The sequence below is a fragment of the Mytilus trossulus genome, chromosome 1 (genome assembly GCF_036588685.1).
Source record: "Mytilus trossulus isolate FHL-02 chromosome 1, PNRI_Mtr1.1.1.hap1, whole genome shotgun sequence".
NCBI lineage: Eukaryota > Metazoa > Mollusca > Bivalvia > Mytilida > Mytilidae > Mytilus > Mytilus trossulus.
The window spans coordinates 43975422-44002543 of NC_086373.1; the positions used below are offsets into that span (position 1 = coordinate 43975422).

General features: G+C 31.4%; 2 protein-coding genes across 5 annotated transcripts in view; both read right to left on the bottom strand.

Annotated features, from left to right (window-relative positions):
* Positions 1-369: 369 nt before the first annotated feature.
* Positions 370-6160, bottom strand: LOC134721301 (uncharacterized). Its single transcript, XM_063584229.1, has 3 exons — positions 5877-6160; positions 3035-3222; positions 370-1884 (listed from the first exon to the last, which is right to left on the bottom strand). Exons 1-3 carry the CDS (start codon positions 6158-6160, stop codon positions 728-730), a joined length of 1629 nt encoding a protein of 542 aa, XP_063440299.1. The 3' UTR covers positions 370-727.
* Positions 6161-10019: 3859 nt separating this feature from the next.
* Positions 10020-27122, bottom strand: part of LOC134725177 (uncharacterized) — a 41669-nt gene continuing 24566 nt past the window's right edge. Inside the window, exons 5-16 of one of the 4 annotated variants that reach the window (XM_063588792.1) lie at positions 26989-27006; positions 24613-24705; positions 23525-23659; positions 22852-22912; positions 22260-22408; positions 21807-21821; positions 18578-18658; positions 17355-17547; positions 16640-16898; positions 15978-16124; positions 12091-12190; positions 10020-10584 (exon numbers count right to left, since the gene is read on the bottom strand). In XM_063588792.1, the coding sequence (XP_063444862.1) occupies positions 10435-10584; positions 12091-12190; positions 15978-16124; positions 16640-16898; positions 17355-17547; positions 18578-18658; positions 21807-21821; positions 22260-22408; positions 22852-22912; positions 23525-23659; positions 24613-24705; positions 26989-27006 (1401 nt within the window). In that variant the 3' untranslated portion in view covers positions 10020-10434. The remainder of the gene's footprint in view (positions 10585-12090; positions 12191-15977; positions 16125-16639; positions 16899-17354; positions 17548-18577; positions 18659-21806; positions 21822-22259; positions 22409-22851; positions 22913-23524; positions 23660-24612; positions 24706-26988; positions 27007-27122) is intronic. The other 3 variants (XM_063588810.1, XM_063588802.1, XM_063588820.1) reach the window with 3 other exon arrangements.

Consider the following 27122-nt stretch of genomic DNA (forward strand, 5'->3'; position numbering starts at 1 on the left):
CACAAAGGATAGTCTCAGGGAGGGGAAACAGATATTCTTCTAGGTGCTGCCTAAATCCACAATTTCATAATAATCTACATGTACATGTATGTCTTTTAATATCTACTGATCGTCTAGCAGTGCAATTAAGGTAGGGGACCCTCATCTGGAGTTTTTTTTAAACAATCCTTTTGTATTGCTAAGATGCTAAAATTTATCATGACCCCATCTTACAATCTATTCTAAGAAGAATATTAGATACCCCCCCCCCCCCCCCTTTGAAATCAGCAGTAAATACCATAGCCTGATATCATTACCTATAATTGTAATGATCATACATGTATATTGAAAAGATATCATACATATTTTTTGTAACAAAATCAGAGGTTATAAAGGTCAAAGATTCAGTATTTCCGCAATAAACACAAAATTGATACATTGAGTAAACACCAAAAGCAAGACATTACGTTGGTGCAAATTTTAAAAGTTTAATTTTTCAGTTAAACATACTGTTTTCAACCTATTGAAAAAGTTATGTGGTATGATTGTCAAATGAGACAACTCTTTGTCCAAGACTAAAATTCATTGATAAAAATGTATACAAGACAATTTAAGAATTCAACAGTAAACAGGCCTGCATTCATGGCATTTTTTTTTAAAGTACAAGTTTTAAAACTAGATTAATGTGTATATTTACTTTTTAAGGTAATATCTGTAACTGTGCCACTTCTATATCTCTATGGACATTTTACCGCCTAACTAATTTTGGCATTAAATTGCATAAAAATGCTGAAACTTTGACCATTTGATTAGTCAATGGTTTCAGAGACCATGCTATAGTATTTCCTATAAGTTTAAATAGCTTTAGTCTTTGAATGGCTCTTTCAACATGAATTCTCAACTTAGCTATAGAGCGAGTTTGTTTAATTTCATTCACATTAAGTCTTTTCTTTTTTCCCCAAACACACTTGCGAGTAAATGGTGGCATATTTAATGTTGCTTTTTTTTCTGTTAACAAATCTCTTATGGTGAAGCCTCTATCTGCCATTATGTCATCTCCCTCTTCAATGTAATCCATGAAACCAGACTTTTCAGTAATAAAACGATCTGATACATTGCCGCCATAAACGTCTGAAACAAAAGTGAAGGTTCCAGAAGGTGAGATCCCTAAAAGACATTTCCCAGTATTTTTTGATTTATAAGTGCTATATGTTGAGGCCTGTGCTGTAGGAGATCTTGGATGTTGAAAAAAAAATTCTGTGCAGTCAATTATAGATCTTGTTTTTGGGTATAACATTTTGAATGAATGCGGCATATGTTTTCTGACTTGTTGCTTTGATGGCCATTTTATTAGTTTTCCAAATAAACCTGACATAAATGTTATCCATGTTGTAAATATCTGTGAAACACGGGTCTTTGAGATTCCAAAAATATCAGCTAAGTGATAATCTATTAGACCAAGACGAAGACGTACTAATGTGAGTATAAATTCCTGAAAATCTGTCAATTTCCTTTGTGGTCCAGGCTTTAATCTATTTCCAGTTTGGTAGTTTTTGTCATTAACACTTCCCTTGCCAGACCAGTACTTTAACTTGGAACATTTGGTCATAAGAAGCTGGAAAATACCCATTAAAATAGCGAAATTTTGAACACCAGTGTAAAACTTTACATGTTTGTCATCTTTGGTAACATGTTTAACAAAAATTTCTCTGGACAAGCTGTCTTTATCTTCCAGGGTATGCTTGAGTCTGTTATTTTCCTGTTCCAGTAGCCTGATATCATTAGCTGTAACTTCTGTTTGAGTAGACGAATCTACAATCACTTTATCATCTCTGTGATAACTATAGTCATGCTCTTTAGTTGGCTTACATGTGGGATGGTTTAATTTTGATACATATCTTTGACCTAAAAATAAAATTAAGAGTAAATAAACAGCAGCACCAAGTGTTTTGAGCATTTTTAAATTTAATAAAAATTTATAACTTAAATTTGAGTTATTGTATGACATTTGAGATAAATTGTGAATGTACATGTGTCCATGTGACATGTATGCCCCAGTTTGTATAACATGATATGTAGATGCATGCATGTGTTGTGAAAATAAGCATGGAAAAAAATTCTTCAAACAATTTATATTTAAATTTCAACCTTTTCTCTCAGAAAAAATTGATTATATTTAACCATCCCCATTCATAGAAGCCAAGAATTTTTTAATGAAAGATTAATACACATTGAGTTCTTTAGAATGATAAAAGAGACAAGCAGTTACTAGACCTGCTTTCACCATTGGTGACACTGGTAAAAAAAAGTCATGGTATTATAAACCAAACAATAAATGAATATACACCTTAAAATCATCCAATGCACTGAATATAGTTGCCTAACAATAACCACTGAACCATAAACATGAGATCAAGGTCAGATGAACCATACCAGGCAGACATGAACAGCTTACAATATAATCCATACAACAAATATTGTTGTCCTATATTGCTTATAGTTTAAGAAACCAAAAACAGACCAGAACACAAAAACTTAACACTGAGTAATGAACCGTAAAAATGAGGTCAAGTTCAAACCTGCGAGAATGACATGTACATCATAAATATTTCCATATAACAAAAACAGTTGAATTTTTGCATACAGTACAAAACAATGTATACATGTATGAAAAAAAAGATCAATACTAAAAAAAATAACTAAAACCACTGAACCATGACAATGAGGTCAAGGTCAGATGACACCTTACAATAATTCCATACACCAAATATACTGGACCCATTGCTTATAGTATCTGAGATATGGACTTGACCAACAAAACTTAACCTTCTTTATGATACATGTTAGATAAGATAAGATAATTTATTTTAAGTGGGTAGAGCTTTTTGCCGGCATTGATCCATGAAATGAGATAGCAGTTGACTGAAAAACAGTCTGACAGGCATGGGGACCTTGCAAGGTACAAATGTACACAAATACCAAATATATTTATCCTTTTACTCACAATAAGACAGAAATTAACATTACAAAGCTTTTTAACCTTTTTTGTTCTTACCTGGCAAATAATCAGTTGTAACAAACTTTTCTGTGCTAATGACCTCGACTTCTCCACAAACATAAGGTATAGCTGAAAAGATAACTTGGCTCTCAGGGATGGATCCATGATGATGATCAGAATTACATGCATGCATTGGAGATTCAAGGTTATTGTCTGTTCCAACTTGTGTTGAATTGCTGGTTTTTCTGTAATATTAAAGTAAATATATCATTACATAATAAAAAGAAAAACATACATTTTGTAAATACAAATGATATACAAAGTATTTACATGTATTGTATCGACAGTTAACACCTTACTTAAATGCTCATGATAAAACAAGGATACATGTCGATGATGTGCATGCACTGTACATATTAAAAATATATAAATAAAACATTTGTTCTCAATTAAAAACAATCATTAATATACTTTCAGGTGATTTTGATAATGACTGGCAAACTGCTATTTAAAATTGTGGTCATATGCATATGCCTCAGTGTTATACATGTAGCTGAATGAAATTTAATAAAATTGAAATAAAAATTAGGTATAATATTTTGTATATATAAGTATCCCTCAATGATGTAAAGCATGGATAGATTGAGAAGAAATGGTATTCATCCTCAATTTCTTGTCTATTACTGTATTTAATACAGGATAAGTTAATGTTTTGATTGTATAACGCTAGGGAATGGGCACTGAGATTAAATTTTCTAAAGACTGATATAAATAAAAATAATCAGTAACAACACCAAAATCTCTCATATAATGCTTTAATACATAATGACTTAGTCATACATTGTATTAAAGTATATGGGGAAAACTACTTCTTACTACTCTCAAATCCAAGCTTTAATTTTTAAACATGTAGCTGTTTACCAGTCTTTCATCTTAAAAGGTAATAGATTATTTTACAAAATTAAATGCCATTTTTTGCATTCTGACATATCTTGGAGTTTTTGCATAATAATGATAAACAACATATATTTATAAATAGGATTTTTTATGCAAAATCAAAGTATGATTTTAAAAAGGCACCCTCTCACCAAAAAATAATGCTGAAAATGGCCAAGTCCAGACTTGCAAACAATTTGGACAGCACTTCTCCTAGTAAATATACTTGTTACACACCATCCCCTATTCCCCAGACAATACAGAAGGAAATCAAGAAAGATACATTGCATCAAGAGGTGCTGGGCAGGTTTATTTATATGACATCAAACCATACACCATCTCAAGTTTAACTATAGTATAGAAATTAAAGAAAATCTACAAACCTTGCAACATTGCTAGTCAGCAATCTTTGAAAAAAATCATTTTTTGTGGTTACTCAACACTGTAGTTTATTTTTTTAAGAATGTTTTTGCATTACCCCTTTTCTTTCCTGTTCAACTGGAATCCGGGTCTGTTCGCGCCCAATCACGTTCGCACCCTTCCACATTCGCCCCCTTTCACTTTCGCCCCCCTCATGTTCGCACCCAAAGTCCGTTCGCACCCCACACGTTCGCTCCCAATTTTACCGATTTTTGGAAGGTGTATTGGTATAGATATATATGCCATTGTTTCTAAATAATTTGAGATATTGACAAGGTTTTTTTGTGTCATGGCATGTCAATTTGCCTTTATTTAGTGTTATAAAAAAAAAAAATCCTTGTTTTTTAATTAAAGTCTGATTCTGTTATTCTGGCAACAACTATTTTTTTTTGTGTTTAATAATTCTTAATCATGTTTTGGTCAGTGTATTAAAATACTTTTTTTTGTGTATTGCTATAATTATAGTGTTATTCTGGCAACATTTTTTTTTGGTATTTGATTAATCTTTATCTTGTTTAGGTAATTGTGTTACTCTATATATATTTTTTTCTTCTTGGTTTCTTAATTAAACACGTTCTTCATGTGTTTATATCGATAAATCTTAATCATGTATTGGTTAGTGTATTGCTATAAATATATATATTTCTTTTCATAATTTTTAAAAAGGAATTGGGATTCTGGCGAGGTCGAACCTCTCTATCACAAGATATACACATATGCACTTCCATAGTTTTGGGGTAAATGCTTCATGGTGATATTTAGCCATAAGAATAATTTCTTGGTAAACTTTTAATTGAGGAAAATTTCACAGATTTGAATCATGCTGACAAATGGAACTTTTTAATGTCTTTCCACATAAGAAAATTAGCAAAATATATAGTTCGTGCATTTCATATCAGACGTCAGTTGTTATACAACACTTAAATTTTTTTACATATTTAAAACTTAAATTTTTGTTTACAAATATTTTTATGTCTATATATTTTTGAAATTTACTTACGTCAACGAACGATTAGAACGTGATATAATTGTTTAATAATTGTTTTACTTTATTTGAGGTGACTTATAGGTCCATTGGGCTACTATTACTATTTATCATATATTATATGTTTAAAATCTGTACATAATTTACACATGTCACTTTAATAAATAATTTACTTACTTACTTACTTCTAATAATTTAACTAAAATTTTAATAATAATTGGGCGCGAAAGTGTAGGGTGCGAACGGACTTGGGGGGTGAATATGTGAGGTGCGAACGTGTAGGGTGCGAAACTATACTGGGCGCGAACGGACCTGATACCGTTCAACTGTTGTAACTTGTAAGGCTAAGCAGAGGCACATGCTTCGATTATAATAGAGAGTCGACCTTCCCATTGATAGAAACCTGTTCCTTTGATTCATCATCATACTCATATAGACCTGTAGGCTGTACAAGTAAGATCGAAACTTTGCTTTGGGGGGGGGGGGGGGGGGGGGGGGGGGGGGGGGGGTGAAAATGACACAAGAACCGTGAAATCTGTTTCTCAATCCGTTAATTACCTTTCACTCAACGGCTTCTTGAAATTGTTGTAAGGAAACAATGTTGGTAGAGTGTTGTTGTTGTTTTCATCAAGGTGCAGTGAACAAATACGTGTGTATTTCGTTGGAGTCCAATCATTCGGCCGCCTAATCAATCTCAACCAGTCTCGCCTTTCCTTTGCATTCCTTATCTTATTTGGCAGAGAAATAAATGTCACACCTTGCATCCAAGGATACTTATGCAGTTTGTTAAACTTTCTAGTTGATGCGGTGCAGTTTGGAACACAACAATGATAAACCACCATTTTCCCGCAGGCGTCCTTAGTAGTCCCACCTTCCGGTACAGAAATACACGGAACGCAACCTCAGACCGGAGATTTCATCCAGTAACGATAACTCCGACAGGAACCCGAAACTTGCGTATTATTGCGTTTACAACTCAGTCCTATTATTCGCAATAATAAAAACCTCGCAATAATTTCTGAATTTACAGTATTCATAACATGAAAAAAACTATGAAACAAGTCTTTTCTTTACCTACTTTTTTTTTTATCAACTCAGAAATGTATCAATATCAAAGTAATATCCTGGCAGGAGAGTGGCAGTACAAAAGCAAAAAGACTACTGGACTAAGCAAGAATATGGCAGTAACAATTGTTCCCCATGTGATGGGTTGTGGGGGATTAGAAAAACCTAATGCTTCATTTCCAGTTGAAAAAGATACAGAAATTTCTGAGGTGATTCTAGGTATCAAATGATATTACTTAAACTTATTTTGTTATCATTTTTTATGTTATTTTGGGATTTACAGTATGTTGACAGGGATTAAGAAATGTGCATATGGTGAATTAATTTGTACTAAACTAAATAAGAATGTATAGAAGGATAATTAAACTTGCAAAATAATAAGCATAATCTATATGTCAAGTTAAATTGTAAAGATGAAGAGAAATGACAAAAATAAGTGAGAAAATGTATTGTTTTACTGATCTAAAGTACTTATAATACATGTATAACAATCTTGATCTTTATAGTACAAGCATAATATGATCTACGTCGGATAGAATTTGACCTTGTGCAAATGATAATCAATACATTTATTAACCTTGTGGATTGAAAAAAATCCTATGCAATATCTGTAACAGTTTAAAAATTGAAATCAGAACCCTACAAAATAGACCAATAATCATCTTTGATTTCATATTTAAATGTTCCAAAACTATCAAATTATGATACATGTACATGTGCATAACGTCGATTTCTATCTGACAGAGCTCATATAACAATCTTGTTCTTTACACATATTTATAAAATAACAATCTTGAATTGTATAGTACTAATAATATAACAAATATTGCATGAGGCGACAGTAAAATTATTGCTGAACAATATAAAGCTTCTATTCCTACAACTAATATCTGATTATTAACAAGAATGGTTCCGTAAGGATGTACCAGTATTATTTAAACAGCAACCATATTGGTCAAGTATTTCAAATAAAATGTACTTTTGGAGGAGAAAGGAATGATGACATGGAAATTATCTAAAATTGTACGGTGATTGCAAAAAAAAAAACTGAAATTAATTTTTTTTAAATTGTTCTTTGGTCTTTTAATATTTCGAAGCTATTAAATGCTACCCCTACAACAAAAATTACAACTGGATAGATTTAATGTTTGATTTTGTAACAATTATTGGTGTATACCTCATATGTGTCTGCTCATTAAAACAAGCTTATAATAAGTTTAAACAAACAAGTTATTTCTTGAAGAATATTGCATATTTTCCATTTAACATTTTCAAAGAAATATTTTCAGTGATTTAAATTTATTGTTCAATGAATAATTTGGCACTATTTTCTTGACACTATTGTAATATTCACTGTAACTAAACAGAGTAAAAATTCCTTTACAGTACTGCATAATAAAATCACTATAAGGCAATTACATTTACTGCTGTAAAACATGAGATGTCTGACCATCTATTTGAAAACTTTGAAAACAATACACATTTAAATTACACAACAATTTAAATATACAACCAAAAAGTTAAAATACATGACACAAAACGAGACAACATAATGTCTAACGAGACAAAAAACATGAATATCACATGACTGCCTAATAAAGCACTTAAATTACAAATGGAATGATCAATTATATTATTAATATTATAATATATTATTTATATACATATATTGCGTAAATAGAGCACACAATTAAATAATATTAAGTATAACACTATAAAACTAAATATGTTCAAGATACATAGTTTGGTAATCTGAATATGACATATATCATTAGTTTTGAAAGCGATCAACATTGTAAGATGTTTGAAGCTTTCCTCTAGAATTTCCAGTCCAGAAAAACACAAAAATTGTTCCCATGTTGAACTTAAAACCCAAAAAGTAAAAATAACTGTTCATAGACCATCAGTAAAAGATGCAGTAGAAAAAAATCAGTTTCAGAAACTAAAAATATAATATGCCCTCAAGTAGGTTTATAATAAAATGTGTCTTCTTTCAGTTTTAAACTACAATTATACAAGTCAATTTGTCAGGATTCAAGATCGTTTACATTCTTTGGTATTAAATTAAGATTAAATTAAACATATTAAACATTAGGAATGCATTAGGAATTAACTGATCATTTTTTTTAACCAATGATCAAGGAATGAAAATTGCTGTACACATAGTTTTATATATAAAAAAAAAAATAGCAAAAATTACATAACACTGTACCTAAATATACATTTTCAAAAGATTAGCTTAGATAGTCTACTTAAAAACAGACCCTATTGATGGGTGTAAAATCTTATCATTAAGAAAGGAAGAAGCCTTATCTTTAAATATTGCCCAAATGTCTCAATTAGATATATATAGAGAATAATACATAGCAAAATCTGTATCATATGTCGTATCATCCCGAGACATCAATATCAGCCCAAGGGCCTTTGGCCCGAGGGATGATATTGGTCGAGGGTGATACGTCATATGATACGGATTTTGCCATGTATTATACGCTTTATCATATATTTCAACAAAAGAGTATTATATTTAATGAACTGTTTTCTGATCCGTAGCACTGAGTTACCTTCAGTTCTGCTTTTGTCTTGTTTCAAAGCCAAATAACTGCTCAATTATATATACGAAGCACATGGGTTACCTTACAATCTGGTTTTTTTCAAATATTTTGTTTGTTATTGTATTTATTTGAGTGTTTTGCATTTCTTATAGTTGCATTTAGTTTGCCAAAAAATATGTTGTGAAACTTGATGTTTATGATGTCACATACCAAACAATGACGTCATTAAAAGAATTGACCTATTTTGATGAAATTTTTTCTTAAGCCAAAAAAAACCAAAAAACTGACTTCAAGTATTAAAAAAAAAAAAAAAAAAAAAAAAGGTATGTGATACGGGTTTTACCATGCGATACGAGGTATGCGATACGGGTTTAGCTATGCGATACAGGGTAGGTGATACAGACTGGGAAAACAAACCTTTATTAGATATACAAAATAGCTGTATTTTGTACTAAATATATGATAAACCTATATATTGTGTCTAGCACTGCATAATGCCACAATGTATAATAATAAGCACACAACCAGAAATTCCCATAATTTACATACTGTGGACTTATTAATATTCCAGGGATACCAATTTTAATGTGCATAGGATTGTATGCAGACTTTAGTAAAACCACCAAATCAAAATATTCACGAAAATTGGTACCCACGAAAAATAACTGAATCCACAGGTAACTTATATAATCACAAATATAATTATCGGTACTATATGATAAGAAGCTTAAGCTTTTACATCCAATTAAAAAAGATACAAATTGCAGTATAAGTTCATAATAATTTAAAATATAAATGAATAAATATATAAAAAAAACTGTTAAAGGATAATGGAATGTACATATTCATTTTTCATAAATAATATAGAGATAAAAAATAACATGGCATATTCTTAAAACAGCTCATCGTAGATCTTAATATATTTTCAATTGATTATAACATCAAAATCATAAATAATTTTTTAGAACAGTTTGATGTGACAGAAGAATTTTATTCAGGAGCTTGATATGTTAAATTTCATGTATTTTTATGTATTTTAGCTGCCGAGAACAAAGCAAAAATTAAACATGTGCCAAAACAATTTATATATACCAGTAGTATGTTGTATCTTAAAATAGCAGGGGACATTTTTTGACCTTTTTCTTAGACAGTGCAAAGGAAAGGTGAATAATGAAGACAAATATAAAACTGGTTAATGACAACAGGGAAAGCAAAATGGCATAAAATTTTGTTGAGTTTTGGCTTGGGGAAATAGCTAAATATGTAAATGAAAATACACATTTATCCAATAAGACTGGCAGCTTTGTTTGAATATATTCTATTACTTACTTATTTACATATAAGTTTACTTATTTATAAATGCATCATTAATAGCTTAAAAATATGGATTAATTCTTTAAACAAAAGATCATTATTTTAATTTGCGATTTCTATAAATGGCAGTAAAGCAGGATTTAAATTGTATGTGGAGTATGATAGCACAATTTATCCAATGTTTACGATGCTTTCCATCTTCTGAATGTAGCTACTCCATCTTTCTTCCAATCTTCAGATGATATAAATATTTGTTCACTAATAGCGAGGTTTGATAACAATGTTCCTGCACCAATAAAAGCACTGTAATATCTTTGAGGTGATGCATGTACCTGAAATTAGACAAACAAATTACTGATATTATACAAGCATGGAGAGAAGATTATGTGCATTTATGTTTTCTCTTTGACAAAATCAAGGAGTTTTTGATTGGAAAAGTCAGTTGTTTTTTTAATGTGGGACATGGTTAATTCCAAGCATAAGCCATCATTTGATGTGCCTTATAGATAATAAAATATCTTCTCTACAATCTGTAAACCAAATTGAGTCAGACTTAATTACAGTTATCAAGAATATGTGTCCATAGCCCTTCCTTTAAACTCATTTCCAGAATCCAGAATCACAAATTTTATTCTCAAATTAAAATTTGAAGTTGGTTATCTCCCTTTTTCCAGAGATCTACTTGATTTGTGGCAATTCAGCTCAATGAAGAATCAAGGATTAGCAGTTTTTAAATCCCTGTTGATTCAAAGATAATACTTGGTTTATATAAATAAATATTTAAAAATTGTTCATGGTATTTTGTCTTCATAAAATAATAAATCGAAATTAAAAATAAAGCTGGAAATGTTTGTAAATAAAAGTAACACATTACGTTTTATTTAACTTCTCATTATTCGCTCTGCAGCAAACAAGTATTTATACTACTATTAAACTACCCATGACAGTAAAATATTTGTCTATTCAATGTAACTTTAAACTATGAAGTAGGCCAGTTCAAGGATTGGGGAGTGGGGGAGGACATGCACACTAATATGTTTAATCATGCTTATTCTTTTTGTATGAGCATGTCCCAAATGAGGAGCCTGTAATTCAGGGGTTGTAGTTTGTCGCTGTATTCCATATTTGTTTTGCATTCATTATTTTGTACATAAATAAGGCTGTTAGTTTTCTTGTTTGAATTGTTTTACATTTGTCATTTTGGGGCCTTATATAGCTGACTATGCAGTATGGGCCTTGGTCATTGTTGATAACATATAGTTGTGAATTTATGTGTCAATTAGTCTCTTATGAAAAGTTGTCTCATTGGCAATCATAACACATTTTTATATTTGGAGTGAAGTTTAAGTCCTATAGTATTAACACTATTCCATTTTCAGTGAAATATGATTCAATCTCTTATTAAGTGTAAACAAGGAATTATTTGAATCTGGAATAATTTTGAATTCTGGAAAATTGATGAGAAATTTACGATAAAACTAACCCAACTGAATAGGGTTAGCCATGCGTTAGTTAGTTCATACTGAAATGATAGTGGAAGAAAAATTAGCCTTAGCCATTTAGTTGGGTTAATTTTCATCATAAATTTCTAATGAATTTTCCAGAATTCAAAATTATTCCAGATTTAAATAATTCCTTGTTTGTATAACTTTCAATGAACTGTGCATTAAATATCAAGTTGATGTGATAAATACTAAAATAAAAATTACAAAAACCTTAATATGATAAACTGTATGAAAATAATTGCCAAAATAATCAAAGGACTGATGTAAAGACCAGAGAACATTATGTCCCCTTCTATCCAAGGTAAGGTGCCCATATCAAAATAATAACTTTACCTCAACTAAAACTGATGGTGGCGCTAATTTCTTTAACTCTGCTTGTAATCTCTCAGAAAATCCTGGTAACATGGTGACACCTCCACTTAAATATATGGCCCTATATCAATAAAAACATGAATTATGATAAAAATAAGCAATTCCTCTATGATGAATTTTCAACCAACATCTTTCATGGGTCATATCTTTTTCAAAGACTTTGGTGTTTGAAATAAAAATACTATATTTTATCCTTATATATTTCTAATTCAACTTGACAAATTTATCGTTGCCAAGAAAAGAGATGCAATAACAACTTACTATGGTTTTCAAACCCACAGAAAATTCTGTACTCAAAATTTCTAAATTGAATGTCCATCCAACAACTCAAATAGTGGTTAAAGAGAATTGCTATTAACAACAAATACATGACTTCAGTTTTCTCTTGTGAATGGTCATTTTAGAAAAAGCAATCTTTCCAAATTTCAATCAAGTTTCTTAAAAATCCATAATGGTTTAAGAAATAATTCATGGGGGTTGAATATATTGTGATTTTACCACAGGTTGGTCCTTTATAACAAATATTTTACCCTGAGCGATAGCGAGGGCTAAAATATCAGCATAAAGATACAACCCATAGTTAAATCACAATATATTCAAGCCCCCATGAATTATTTTGATTCTAATAGGACAAATAAGGTAATTCTTTTGGATCAAAGTGCTCTAGGTGGAGGCAAATATTTGCAGTTCCCATATAAAACGCACTATTAAATTGGCTTATAAGAATGGAGCAAACTGAATTAGTGACATGCTTGAACTATTTAAAATAACATATTTAAATAGTTTTGGATAACTTTAAATAATAATTTACTTTCATGTCTTATATGTATAAAAGAATATGACTACAAACACATTTCTTGTTGATTTGATTTTTTTTTAAGCGTGTATTTTCCCATAAAATGCTTATATTTTGACATCATTGTTCTATGACGTCAGAAAGCTCATACAAAAAAACCTAAGATGTGGGAGTATGATCAGAACAGCCCACGTAATATATTAATATTCATATTTTACCACAGGTGTGTACTCAAAGCGTTTGAAGGACATCATGTTAGAACTACAAATATACTATGTCAAACAAATTTGATCACAAACTGTCTGTAAATGTTAATCATCTCATTTTAAACCCATGCCCCATAAAACTACCAAGTCAAAGCAGTTTTTCAAATGATCATTCATCATACACAACTGCATTAATTTGTACAACATCAGATGTGTTTACCTACAGGACTTTATAGTTTGACAGAAGTATGTTGAAAATGGACAAGTATACACAGAGACCTACCTATACATATGTTTTCTGTTGTCCATAGGACAGGATTGTATGGCTTGACAGACCTACCTATACATATGTTTTCTGTTGTCCATAGGACAGGATTGAATGGCTTAACATACCTACCTATACATATGTTTTCTGTTGTCCATTTGACAGGATTGAATGGCTTGACAGACCTACCTATACATATGTTTTCTGTTGTCCATTGGACAGGATTGAATGGCTTGACAGACCTACCTATACATATGTTTTCTGTTGTCCATTGGACAGGATTGAATGGCTCGACAGACCTACCTATACATATGTTTTCTGTTGTCCATAGGACAGGATTGAATGGCTCGACAGACCTACCTATACATATGTTTTCTGTTGTCCATTTGACAGGATTGAATGACTTGACAGACCTACCTATACATATGTTTTTTGTTGTCCATAGGACAGGATTGAATGGTTTGACAAACCTACCTATACATATGTTTTTTGTTGTCCATAGGACAGGATTGAATTGCTTGACAGACCTACCTATACATATGTTTTCTGTTGTCCATAGGACAGGATTGAATTGCTTGACAGACCTACCTATACATATGTTTTCTGTTGTCCATAGGACAGGATTGAATTGCTTGACAGACCTACCTATACATATGTTTTTTGTTGTCCATAGGACAGGATTGAATGGCTTGACAGACCTACCTATACATAAGTTTTCTGTTGTTCATAGGACAGGATTGAATGGCTTGACAGACCTACCTATACATATGTTTTCTGTTGTCCATAAGACAGGATTGAATGGCTTGACAAACCTACCTATGCATAAGTTTTCTGTTGTCCATAGGACAGGATTGTATGGCTTGACAGACCTACCTATACATATGTTTTCTGTTGTCCATTTGACAGGATTGAATGGCTTGACAGACCTACCTATACATATGTTTTCTGTTGTTCATAAGACAGGATTGTATGGCTTGACAGACCTACCTATACATATGTTTTCTGTTGTCCATAGGACAGGATTGAATGGCTTAACATACCTACCTATACATATGTTTTCTGTTGTCCATAGGACAGGATTGAATGACTTGACAGACCTACCTATACATATGTTTTCTGTTGTCCATAGGACAGGATTGAATTGCTTGACAGACCTACCTATACATATGTTTTCTGTTGTCCATTTGACAGGATTGAATGGCTTGACAGACCTACCTATACATATGTTTTCTGTTGTTCATAAGACAGGATTGTATGGCTTGACAGACCTACCTATACATATGTTTTCTGTTGTCCATAGGACAGGATTGAATGACTTGACAGACCTACCTATACATATGTTTTCTGTTGTCCATAGGACAGGATTGAATTGCTTGACAGACCTACCTATACATATGTTTTCTGTTGTCCATAAGACAGGATTGAATGGCTTGACAGACCTACCTATACATATGTTTTCTGTTGTCCATAGGACAGGATTGAATGGCTTAACATACCTACCTATACATATGTTTTCTGTTGTCCATAGGACAGGATTGAATGGCTTGACAGACCTACCTATACATATGTTTTCTGTTGTCCATAGGACAGGATTGAATGGCTTGACAGACCTACCTATACATATGTTTTTTGTTGTCCATAGGACAGGATTGAATGGCTTAACATACCTACCTATACATATGTTTTCTGTTGTCCATAGGACAGGATTGAATGGCTTGACAGACCTACCTATACATATGTTTTTTGTTGTCCATAGGACAGGATTAAGGCTTAACATACCTACCTATACATATGTTTTCTGTTGTCCATAGGACAGGATTGAATGGCTTAACATACCTACCTATACATATGTTTTCTGTTGTCCATAGGACAGGATTGAATTGCTTGACAGACCTACCTATACATATGTTTTCTGTTGTCCATAGGACAGGATTGAATGGCTTAACATACCTACCTATACATATGTTTTTTGTTGTCCATAGGACAGGATTGAATGACTTGACAGACCTACCTATACATATGTTTTCTGTTGTCCATAGGACAGGATTGAATGGCTTGACATACCTACCTATACATATGTTTTTTGTTGTCCATAGGACAGGATTGAATGGCTTAACATACCTACCTATACATATGTTTTCTGTTGTCCATAGGACAGGATTGAATTGCTTGACAGACCTACCTATACATATGTTTTCTGTTGTCCATAGGACAGGATTGAATGGCTTGACAGACCTACCTATACATATGTTTTTTGTTGTCCATAGGACAGGATTGAATGGCTTAACATACCTACCTATACATATGTTTTCTGTTGTCCATAGGACAGGATTGAATGGCTTGACAGACCTACCTATACATATGTTTTCTGTTGTCCATAGGACAGGATTGAATGGCTTGACAGACCTACCTATACATATGTTTTCTGTTGTCCATAGGACAGGATTGAATGGCTTGACAGACCTACCTATACATATGTTTTCTGTTGTCCATTGGACAGGATTGAATAGCTTGACAGACCTACCTATACATATGTTTTTTGTTGTCCATAGGACAGGATTGAATGGCTTGACAGACCTACCTATACATATGTTTTCTGTTGTCCATAGGACAGGATTGAATAGCTTGATAGATCAGTTTATGTACACATGGATAATCCATCCCCCACAGATCTGTATTGAAGAAACCTTCAGCACTTTTAAAACAACTAATATCATGTGTAACACTCCTAAAATGAAAAAAAAAATGCTTTATTTACTGTCTATAAACATCCTAAAAGCAAAATAATCATTTTAAATTTGGCCTGACAATACAGGTGCAGTGAGAAATAATAAGACAAGTCTTGTTGTGGGGATGTATTGGTACCCTGCACCATCCACTCTATGTTATTGATAGCTATAGCTCTGCTTTGAGTCTATCTGATGAGTTAAGCCCTTTTCAACTGATTCAACGGAGACTTTATAGTTTGTTCATTTGTTGCACTATTACACTTCTCTTCCAGGTTAGGATGTATTTGGCTCTTAAAACTAGTTTAACCTTGCCCGACTCCTGTTATAGTTAAAGCAGCATCATTTTTGTTGGTACAAAATATAACACATATGTGCATCTTTAAACTAGTTTAACCCTGTCATGTGTTATAACTTACATATGTGCATCTTTTAACTAGTTTAACCCTGTCATGTGTTATAACTTACATATGTGCATCTTTCAACTAGTTTAACCCTGTCAGGTGTTATAACTTACATATGTGCATCTTCAGGCAGATCAAAATTATTGAGGTATACTGTTGACTTATAACTATCTGAATCTTTGTCACATTTGCTCTTCATGTCCTTGTAATTTTCACATGCATAACAAGATTGTTCCATCACATATCTGACTAGTAATTTATCAACAGGTGTAACAAAATTGTACTTATGTTCCACTAAAGAAGAGTTTAAGGAATCGGCTATTTTTTGTCCACCATATGATTGACGAGACACTCCTCCTTCAATTAGCACTCCTGTAAAAGTCAAAACAACTGACATACGTGAAGATCATATTATATATAAACACAATTAGAAACAAGAATATGGGTGTCAATTTGATACTGTGAAAGACATACATGATTGAAAAAATGTTAAAAAAAAAAGGTCACAGAAGGCAGCTGATAATAGGACATTATACATATACTCTTTCTTAATTCCTATTCATAGATTTCAGGATAATAGTTCTTGTGAATGAAGCATAAAAAACTGCTTATAAATAACTTATGGTATGGTTCATACACTTTTAAATAATGTTTTTTTGTGCATTTTGATGCATATACTGATTTTGTCTCATAAATGGATACCCTTATCCTTTCTTTTCCATTAAAATAAATGATTGGAAATCATAAACTTTCATATACAGGTATACATCTCAATACACTGATTATGACTGATTTCACAGACAACTTATTGGATGAAGAGCTACAAACCATCAAATATTGGCAGTATTTCCATCCTTTCTCCAATATCTACAATGATTCCTGATGTGGCATTATAAGAGTACAAGGCCAGTAAGGACTGCATTACCATACAGACACCTTTAACATTGAATCTGTCTGTCAGAATCTTCATTAAACTACTCATAGCTGCATCACCAAGCTTGTATGGAGTACTTAACATTATCTGTAACAGAGTAAAACTAATAATACTTATGATTATCTAACAATATATAAAAAAAAAAAAAAAAAAAGTCAATAATTTCAATATAGAAAGTAAAAAAAAGATAAAAATTTTCCATAGAAGTAAAACGATCAATTTGGCATGTTTTGGTTGGTTTCAGAAGTTAAGCTGTTCAATTTCAGTAAGGAATAGATTTTTTAGTCCTTTTCATAAAACTAAAGATTCATTAGCACGAGTGGTTTTGTGGCCGGAATTAATTTGACATGTGATGGGAAAAAAATTGTCTTAGAACTTCAAACAACAATGAAAATATTTTAAGGTGAGGTAGTATCCTACTTGGAATGAGTTGTGATGTGGTAAGATTACTTTACCAAGGAAGCAATCTTAAAACAGTTTAGCCATGTGAAGGACGTTTTTTTTCATGATTGAATGTGTAAAACTCAATGACTGCAAAGGGGCGATTTACTTGTGACTATTCCCTTTTCAGGTTATAAACTTACGTTCTTTTGTTTTGTTACAGAGATAGGACAGAATAGCTTTATGGTATGATACATGACAAATTTCACTTACTGACCTGTTGAGAGTTAAAATTTTCCTAGTGGTGTCTGTGAGACTTCTTTCATAGGGATTAATATTTGGGGTTTCAAGTTTAAGTTTGTAATGTTGGCTATAATCTTATTAGTCTTAATGAGTTCAATTTTGTCAATAATATATATCCATGAAATAAAGCAAATTAAATACCCCAAGAAAATTCATGTTTTTACAGTATACAGGCTGATGTTATACTTGTATTTTCTATATCATATTCATGTATACCTTGTAGTTGGTCAACAGATACCTCATACAAGTAGTCATGAAAACAATGTGAATACATACCTTTTATTTGTATCCTAAGCAATAATACATTTCAATATTTCTAACTGGTATATCTGCCATCATTTGGATCATAAATATCAGACATACACTATAATAAAGATGTTGTGCCTCAAATGCAATTTTAAGATCACTTACTTTTTTGACTTGGTATACATACCCAATATTTAGCTGAATCAGCTTTCAGGCCTTTGAATATATAATCAAATACAGCCGACATCATTTCCATGTCAATTGCAAACTAACAAAAAATAAACAGAAATTCATTACAATGTAAACAAAACATTTTTGAACATTAAGAAAACTCATTCAAACACACAAAATATTCTCAATCATTTTTTTAAATTTTATTTTACACAATTTTCACTTATTTCATTCCAAAACTGTTACAACATAAATTTTGCAACAAGGAATTTGATTTATATTTAGCACAACATTGTGAAGTATTTCAATAAAAATAAAACCTGTATTTCTCAGTTGCTACTGCAACAAGATTATAAGCATTTTGGTCATGTTGTCTTATTTGTAAATCTTACTTTCCTGAACATTATTGCAGTTTACAGTTTATCTCTATCTATAATTTATTCAAGATAATAACCAAAAACAGCAAAATTTCCTTTAAATTACCAATTAAGGGGCAGCAACCCAACAATGGGTTTGTCTGAAAATTTCAGGGCAGATAGATCTTGACCTTGCTATCAATTTAACCCCATGTCAGATTTGCTCTAAATGCTTTTGTTTTTGAGTTATAAGCCAAAAACTGCATTTTACCCCTATGTTCTATTTTTAGCCATGGAGGCCATCTTGGTTAGTTGGCCGGGTCACCAGACAAATCTTTTAAACCAGATACCCAAATGATGACTGTGGCCAAGTTTAGTTTAATTTGTCCAAGTAGTTTCAGAGGAGAAGATTTTTGTAAAAGATAACTAAGATTTCCAAAATATGGTAAAAATTGACTGTAAAGGGCAATAACTCCTAAAGGGGTCAACTGACCATTTCGGTCTTGTTGACTTATTTGTAAATCTGACTTTGCTGAACATTATTGCTGTTTACAGTTTATCTCTATCTATAATAATATTCAAGATAATAACCAAAAAAAGCAAAATTTCCTTAAAATTACCAATTCAGGGTTGTCAGATCCATCTGAAAATTTCAGGGAAGTTAGCTGAAGACCTGATTAACAATTTTAACTCCCTGTGAATTTGCTCTAAATGCTTTGGTTTTTGAGTTATAAGCCAAAAACTGCATTTTACCCCTATGTTCTATTTTTAGTCGTGGCGGCCATCTTGGTTGGTTGGCCGGGTCACCAGACAATTTTTTTAAACTAGATAATCCAATGATGATTGTGGCAAATTTTGGCCCAGTAGTTTCAGAGGAGAAGATTTTTGTAAAAGTTAAAGTCGACGGATGACAATGGACAACGGAAGACAAGTAATGAGAAAAGCTCACTTGGCCCTTTGCAACTACATTCAGGATGAGAACATGCTAATCTGATATGAACACTATGTTCCAATAGACTAACATTTGAGGCCAGATTGTAATTGTGCTAGGTTAAAGGATAACAGTCTACAGATGGACAGTGGAACCAAATCAAGGCAAAGTATCTTGACTCCAAAATTAAAGATTTAGTCATCAAACATATATTGGAACGGGAATAATTTATAAATCACTTTTTACTGCACATTTTATTTTTAATCAAGTTGATTGTTTCGACAGACACAATCATTACCGTCCTTATTTTATTTGAGGACCATAATGGAATCAATTCAGCTCCTGCTGAGGATCGAGTGAGAGAGACAAATTAGGATTTAGTATATTTAAAAAAGAAGGGAATGATAGGCAAATATATAAAATCATAACATAGAGATAAAATCATAAAAGTATCAAGATGCAATATTAAAACTGTTGACGGAATGAAATAAATCATACAAGATTGTCAAATAAGGTTAATAAATACCAAGACACAGAGTTTATCAAACAGAGCAGAGCAAGACACGAAATGAAATCATTAAATTCTTCAATTTCATGAATTAAGGGTTTAAAATAAAACATAACTTATCAGGTTAATTTAAGTATTCTCAGGCAACTATGAGACACTATAGAGGCTGACATGAGCCAGTATTTATCAGTTGGTGTTAAGTTTGATGTATCACTTGATCAAGTTATATGAGATATAGATATAGCTGTTAGCTGTAATAAATCAGTCAATAAAGTTAAATTAAAACATGAAGATGAGGTATGATTTCCATTGACAAACAACTATGAATGATCTTTTTTTACAATGAAAAATATGAAAAAGTTTAGAATAATTTTTTTTCATATCATGTACACTCAGTTAAATGGCAGTCTATATGGACTTAAAATCAATTGATTTATATACACATGACTAGGGTATAGAAATATTAATAATAATAATCAGCATAACCATTATCAAAAAAATATATTCACATAGATTTTCTAATTTGTCTACAAAAGGTTGTCAGTCACCAATAGACTACAGAATTTCCTAGTTCACACTAAAAGCTCAGTACACACAAAAGTGTCTTGCCTGATTATTGGTTGTATTTGAATAATAAGTCACCCAAGACTGGTGGTCACTTTATTTCAGTAATATGTCAATGGACTTTGGAGCCAACCACACACGACTTAGGACATTGGTGGTTGAAGAGCAAACAGTACTATAGGGTTATTGCATGAATATTGGGGAATATTGTTCTGAGAAGAATTTTATATTGCACGAGCTTGCAAGTGCAATATATGTTCTACGAGGGACAATATTCCCCAATATTCATGCAATTACCCTTTTAGTGTATAGCAATATAATATTTGAAAGTAAAAATAGGTTTAAACTGAGATTTTGCCGTTGATGACATCCTGAATTTTGAAGATTTAGTGCACTAGTGCAATATTGGAATTTATTGCACACTAACTTTTGTTTACCTTCTGTGGGAAATATTATATTGCTATGCAATAATTTTTTTTTTTGTGTTATATATCAGAAACATGTTATGGTCTTGTTGAGTTCACCTTGCATATCAACCCCATTTTTTGGTGGGGTTCATGTTGTTTAGTCTTTAGTTTTCTATGTTGTGTCTTTTTTTAATTTTTTAGCATTGGCATTGCCAGTTTATTTTTGATTTATGGGTTTGAATGTCCCTCTGGTATCTGTCGTGGCTAAGGTAGGTTATTGCAACTATTCACTTACATGCCACCAGAAAAACAACACCTATATCTTGCAGTAGTCAAGGCAAGACAAAATACAAATAGCTGAGGGAAAAAAATAGCTCTTTGGAAATAGATCTGTGCTTAGGAAAGGAGGTATTTATCAAGATGCATGATGGGAAAGACCTTCACCACATTTCAGCATTATTAAAAGCAATAGAACTTACTGGTCTAAAATGATCCTAAAATAAAACAGCTTAACAGTAAGTTCATATCCAAAACATATTAATATTTAGCATGATTCACTTAAATGTATCAATTAAGATTTATTCAAAATATACTTTAAAATTTAGACATAATTCAATGTTGGAAACCTAAGTTATGTTTCTTTCTAAGAACAAAACACCTAATTAGATGTTGGTGTCTATAATCTTGTATTTTTGTTTGAATTTCATGCACCACTTGAATAGACTTAGGGAAATAAAGAGCTTGTAACTTTGGCAGCTGCCAAAAACCATAATTATTTTACCCATAGATGTTTATTCTGTTGTTTATTCCACATACAATTGAGTTTAAAATATGAAATGTATATGACACAGAATTTTTCTTCAATGTAGGTCACTAAGATATATGTAATGTTATTTTTAGTTTTGTACAAACTAATCTGAATGCTAGTATACCTTATCCACTTTATTGCTAGGTTCCACCAACTTTATAAGAGTAGAATTTTTCCTAATTTCTGGTTTGTAGGCATCAATACCAATAACAAGTTCTTGTGTTGTCTTATGTTTAGCAACTACACTTGGGAAAAACATCTGTGGCAAGCAAGCTGCAGTTAAATAGATGTACATTTGTATTACTTTAATAGATTTTTTTATTTATTCTAACCCTTTCCAATTCTTTATGTAGCAGTCTCAAGCCATAATCTGTAATCAAGTTGAGATCATTGGTTGTTGTTATCATTTATTGTATAATAAAGCAGATTTCTAATTTTTCTCTATTCAATAGTTGTACATTTTTCATCACAGGCCTCAAAATGTTTCTATACAGATAGGCTCAATTTTGAAGGCTGTATGGTGACCTGTATTTGTTTAAAACATTGCATAAGGTGGATGCAGAGAGAGGAGTTGCTCAATATACCCTCATATTAATTGCATACTTTCTTTACTTGTGACCATAAAATGAGTAACCTGTTTCTGATGATTTTTTATGGCCTGTAATTATGATTTATATAAATGCTGCCCACTAATATCTTTTTTATGAGATACTTACGCTGAGCACCCATCACACCGGCGCGTATCCCTCCACTTCCTATGTCTATTATCATCACTTTCTGAAAAATAGAATTTCAACAATTCATTCCTGTGTACTTCCAATTGTAAATTAACATATTTTTTAAATGAACTAATTTCTATTCAAAGCATCTCACATAAAGTCATTAAGTCATAAAGAGTTTTCACAAAAATATCTGTTTTTTATACATTACCATGTTAATTTAACGTAGACCATGTGTTAGTCCAATTCTAATAGGAAAAATCAGAACTTTTGTACTTAAAAGTGAATCTATAAGACATGTTTGAAAGGCAGCCATTTTGATTGGTGAACCAATTACAAATCTAGAAAACAAACTATTTCATAATTTAAAAGCATACAAGAACATCAAAGCTGACTTCAAAATGATTTTGTTTGATTTTTAGCAAGTAACTCCAAATAAATGCTGAAAGTGATCTCTGGCTTTCAACTGACATTGCAATTCAAATTGTGCTCTAATGCTATGTATCATTAGAAGATGGCTTTGTTTACAAAGAGAAAGAAGAGGTTCATATACAAATTCAGGTGTTTTCTTCAAAAGAAGGTAAAATGTAGGAGACTATCAACTAGGAAAGAAGTTTTGTGCTGAATTCATAAATCCTTAAAACAAATGATCTATCATGAGTTACTTCACCTTTTCTGGATGTGGTGGAGAAGACATAACTGGTCTGACATAAGTAACATTATTAACAGTCTGAGATTCTAGTGCTAACTTCCACTGTCCGTATTCTTTCTCTGTAGGACATCGTACCATCAGGAAACGCCCTCTCTACAAAAAATGTTTATACAAATTATATTTTAGAAATGAAGATTTTATGATTAAATTATTATCTTTAGTTTTTAAAAGTTCTTGAATATCCTTATGTGGCCCCCTGTTCTATTTATATCTTACGGTATCTAAATAAATTCCAGGCAAATTCTTATTGGAAACAGAAGACTTCTTTTAATGAAACTTTTCCAGGATTGCATTTATATACATCCCACTCAGTCAAATATATGCTCTCTCAGTATTGTATTTATTACTTTCTCATATTTCTATACTCCAGTCAAATATTTGAATGGAGATGATTAATGTCCAATCGCAAATAGTATATGCATCGTAGGACAAGAAATCTGGTTGGATATGAATACTTACCATTTTGTTCCAGACAGATAAACAGAAACAGACTCTTAACTTGTTAGTACACAAGTCTATAGGTAGGTTTAAACCCACTGCATTTGTTTGCACCTGTCCTAAGTCAGGAATCGGATTTTCAGTAGTTGTTGTTTGTTAATGTGGTTCATAAGTGTTTCTCATTTCTTGTTTTTCATATAGATTAGACCGTTTGATTTCCCTTTTGAATGGTTCTGCAATAGACATCTTTGGAGGGCATTTATAGCTTGTTGTTCGGTGTGACACAAGGGTCTGTGTTGAAAATCATACTTTACCCTATAATGGTTTACTTTTACAAATTGTGACTTGGATGGAGAGTTGTCTAATTGGCACTCACACCACATCTTATATCTACATGATATCTGACACTGACATATTACTCTGAATATGACCCCACCCTTCTTTACTATTACATCTCAATGCTATGTGCTTAGGAGAAATAAGAATTTCAAGTCTTTGGTTTAACTAGGCTAGTGCAGCGATTTAAGTTCATTCTAACAATATCTTTTAACTTAGGGTGATGGTTTTCAAAATCAACATACTTTTTTACCCAAATAAAATTAGCTTACCCCATCATCTACACCTAAAACTCTGTTTCCAAGATCATCTATCTTCCCTCCCATCAACTGTACACTATCACTAGGTTTGTCTCTATTGCTGGTCTAAAACAGATTAGAACGAAAAATAGTAAAAATAAAGTAATGAAAACATGCATATTCAAACAACAAATGTATCCAAAACCTTAATGATAACACCCTTTCATTCTTTTCCCCGACAACAAATAACTGAATCAAATAATGTCTAGAACAAAACACACCTCAATTTTAATCTGAAAAAGTAACATCTTTTATCGGTTGTTATTAATATTAACTACTGAAAAACAAACATGATTTCTTGGAGTAACAAGTCCCTACCAAAAGCTGGCTTGAATTTAAAAATTTGTATCTTAGAAAAGTAAAACTTTGTTGTCGGTTTACTGTTAAGATTCTAATTCTTATCATTTTTCATCTTTATTAATTTCATAATCAGCAAAACCTTACTCACAGAAGTTGTTATACATTTTATTAGGATTTTTTTTTTAATTAAAACAATGAACAATTCACCACATGAGAACTAAAGAGGAAACAAATGACTAAAAAACAAAAAACAGAAGTATAAAACACATTACTACAAATAGTAATTAAATGTACAGTATAATAAAAACAGGAACAACTAAATAAACGAAAACACAGCCAATGGACATAACAAAATTTACCAGTCAGGGAACTATTTAGAGAAAAAATATACTCCTGTACTATCAATCTCAACAAAAAATCCTTCAACCTTAAACTTTTTAATATTTGTAATTTTTGTGAGAATGGCCTAAAATATAAAGATATTAAGTCAATCATATGTTTACATGGTCAAATTATAAGCTATTTATATATTTTTACTTCCAAATATATGTATGTTGTTGAAAGAGGAAAATACATAATGTTATTTACGACTATTTTTGTTGTACCAATAATATAACATCACAACAGGATTGGTGAAAACTACAAACAGCATCTAATGATAATTAAATATTGCAACTTGATCATTTTTGAAATAAGAATGCATTAAATAAAAATTATTAATTAGGAATGAAATGGCACAAAAAATGCAGCCTAACTGATTTCCATTTTACACTGTTTATTTTCTTGTTTATTGAGGGGGATGTTTACTAACATACATTTATTTTGATTTCTTTCCTTTCCAATTAAGAATACTAGTAATAACAGAAAATTCAAAAGTATCAACACCAAAAATATATGTTATTATATACATTTGTATTGGAAAACAGTCACTTCTGAAAACATAAATGAAGACAACCAGTTTTATAAGTTATTTTGCAAGTTGATTGAAATTAGAATTATCTCCCTTTGACAATTGCAAAAAAAAATTTGATCTTATATTTTACAATTAAATAGGTTGTCTAAAATTTTTAATTCCTTTTGCTGATTTAGTTTTAATAAGTGTCGAAGTACTTTGCTACACCATGCAGTAGAAATAAGCAAGATTACAACATAACACTGATACAACATAAAATAGCCTTATCCATATAAAACATCTACTTTGGTGGGGGAAGTTTTCATATCAAAGGAAATGTCTGCCCTTTAAAAGAAGGTGCATAAATACTTATACAGTTGACAACCAAATATCACTGATCTATCATAAGTTTTTCAGAAAAATCTAACCACATCAAAGATCAAACAATTTCAAGAGATTTTTCAAATCTTTTTTGTGTTTTGTAGAAAATTATTTGCTGTTTATCTGGGGACTTCATTAATTTATAGTCAGTTTTAAGAGTAAGTGTCTAAATAAAATTATGCTGTATGTGTTTCTGGTGCTGTGTGCTATAAGGGAAAATTTGCATTTCAATTTCATATACATGTATCTGTCATTTAAAGAACTTTTGGTGTCCTCATAATCAAACAATTTGTGCTTCTGACGGACTCATGCTGACTCATGCTGTGCATTTTTTGCAATTCAGAGGGTTAACCATATTGTGCAAAATGAGAATAGAATGAATATTTGACAGCAATGATCAACATAAATTTTCAGTTCATTATAATACTGTCAACATAACATTGGTATTTTAATGCAATAAAACTATACAGAATGCATAAATGATCATGTATTGGGTATAAATTACAATGTGACCTCTCTAAACTAACCCCTGCATCAACCAGAAACCTGTCTAAACTGAACTTTTGTATTGAAATATATAGTGGTATAGTGAATTTTATCTAGTTATTTAATCAACCTGTGTAATCCCTAAACCAAATGTTCAGCCCTTAAATAGTTCAGTAAAGACAAATTTCACTTTAAAATAAGTGTATAAAGTTTTTTACAGGTTCAAATATAAACAAACTATAGTAACAAACAAAGGTACAAAAGTGAAATAATTTTCATCCAAGCAATACCTGATCCTCTAAAATGCCCTGAGAATAAAAAATCAAATATATCTTTTAAAAGAAATACAAATTCAGCAACTAAAAACATATACAGTTGACTCTCATTGTCTCAGACACAGTTCACTCAATATTCTGCATTCTGA

Excerpts from the sequence above, each read along its gene's own strand:
- LOC134721301 (XM_063584229.1), bottom strand. The coding sequence starts at position 6,160 with ATGGTGGTTTATCATTGTTGTGTTCCAAACTGCACCGCATCAACTAGA. Across the intron at positions 3,223-5,876 it reads AAGAAGCCGTTGAGTGAAAG|AAAAACCAGCAATTCAACAC; the intron begins GTAATTAACGGA and ends TTAATATTACAG. Across the intron at positions 1,885-3,034 it reads TACAACTGATTATTTGCCAG|GTCAAAGATATGTATCAAAA; the intron begins GTAAGAACAAAA and ends TTTTATTTTTAG.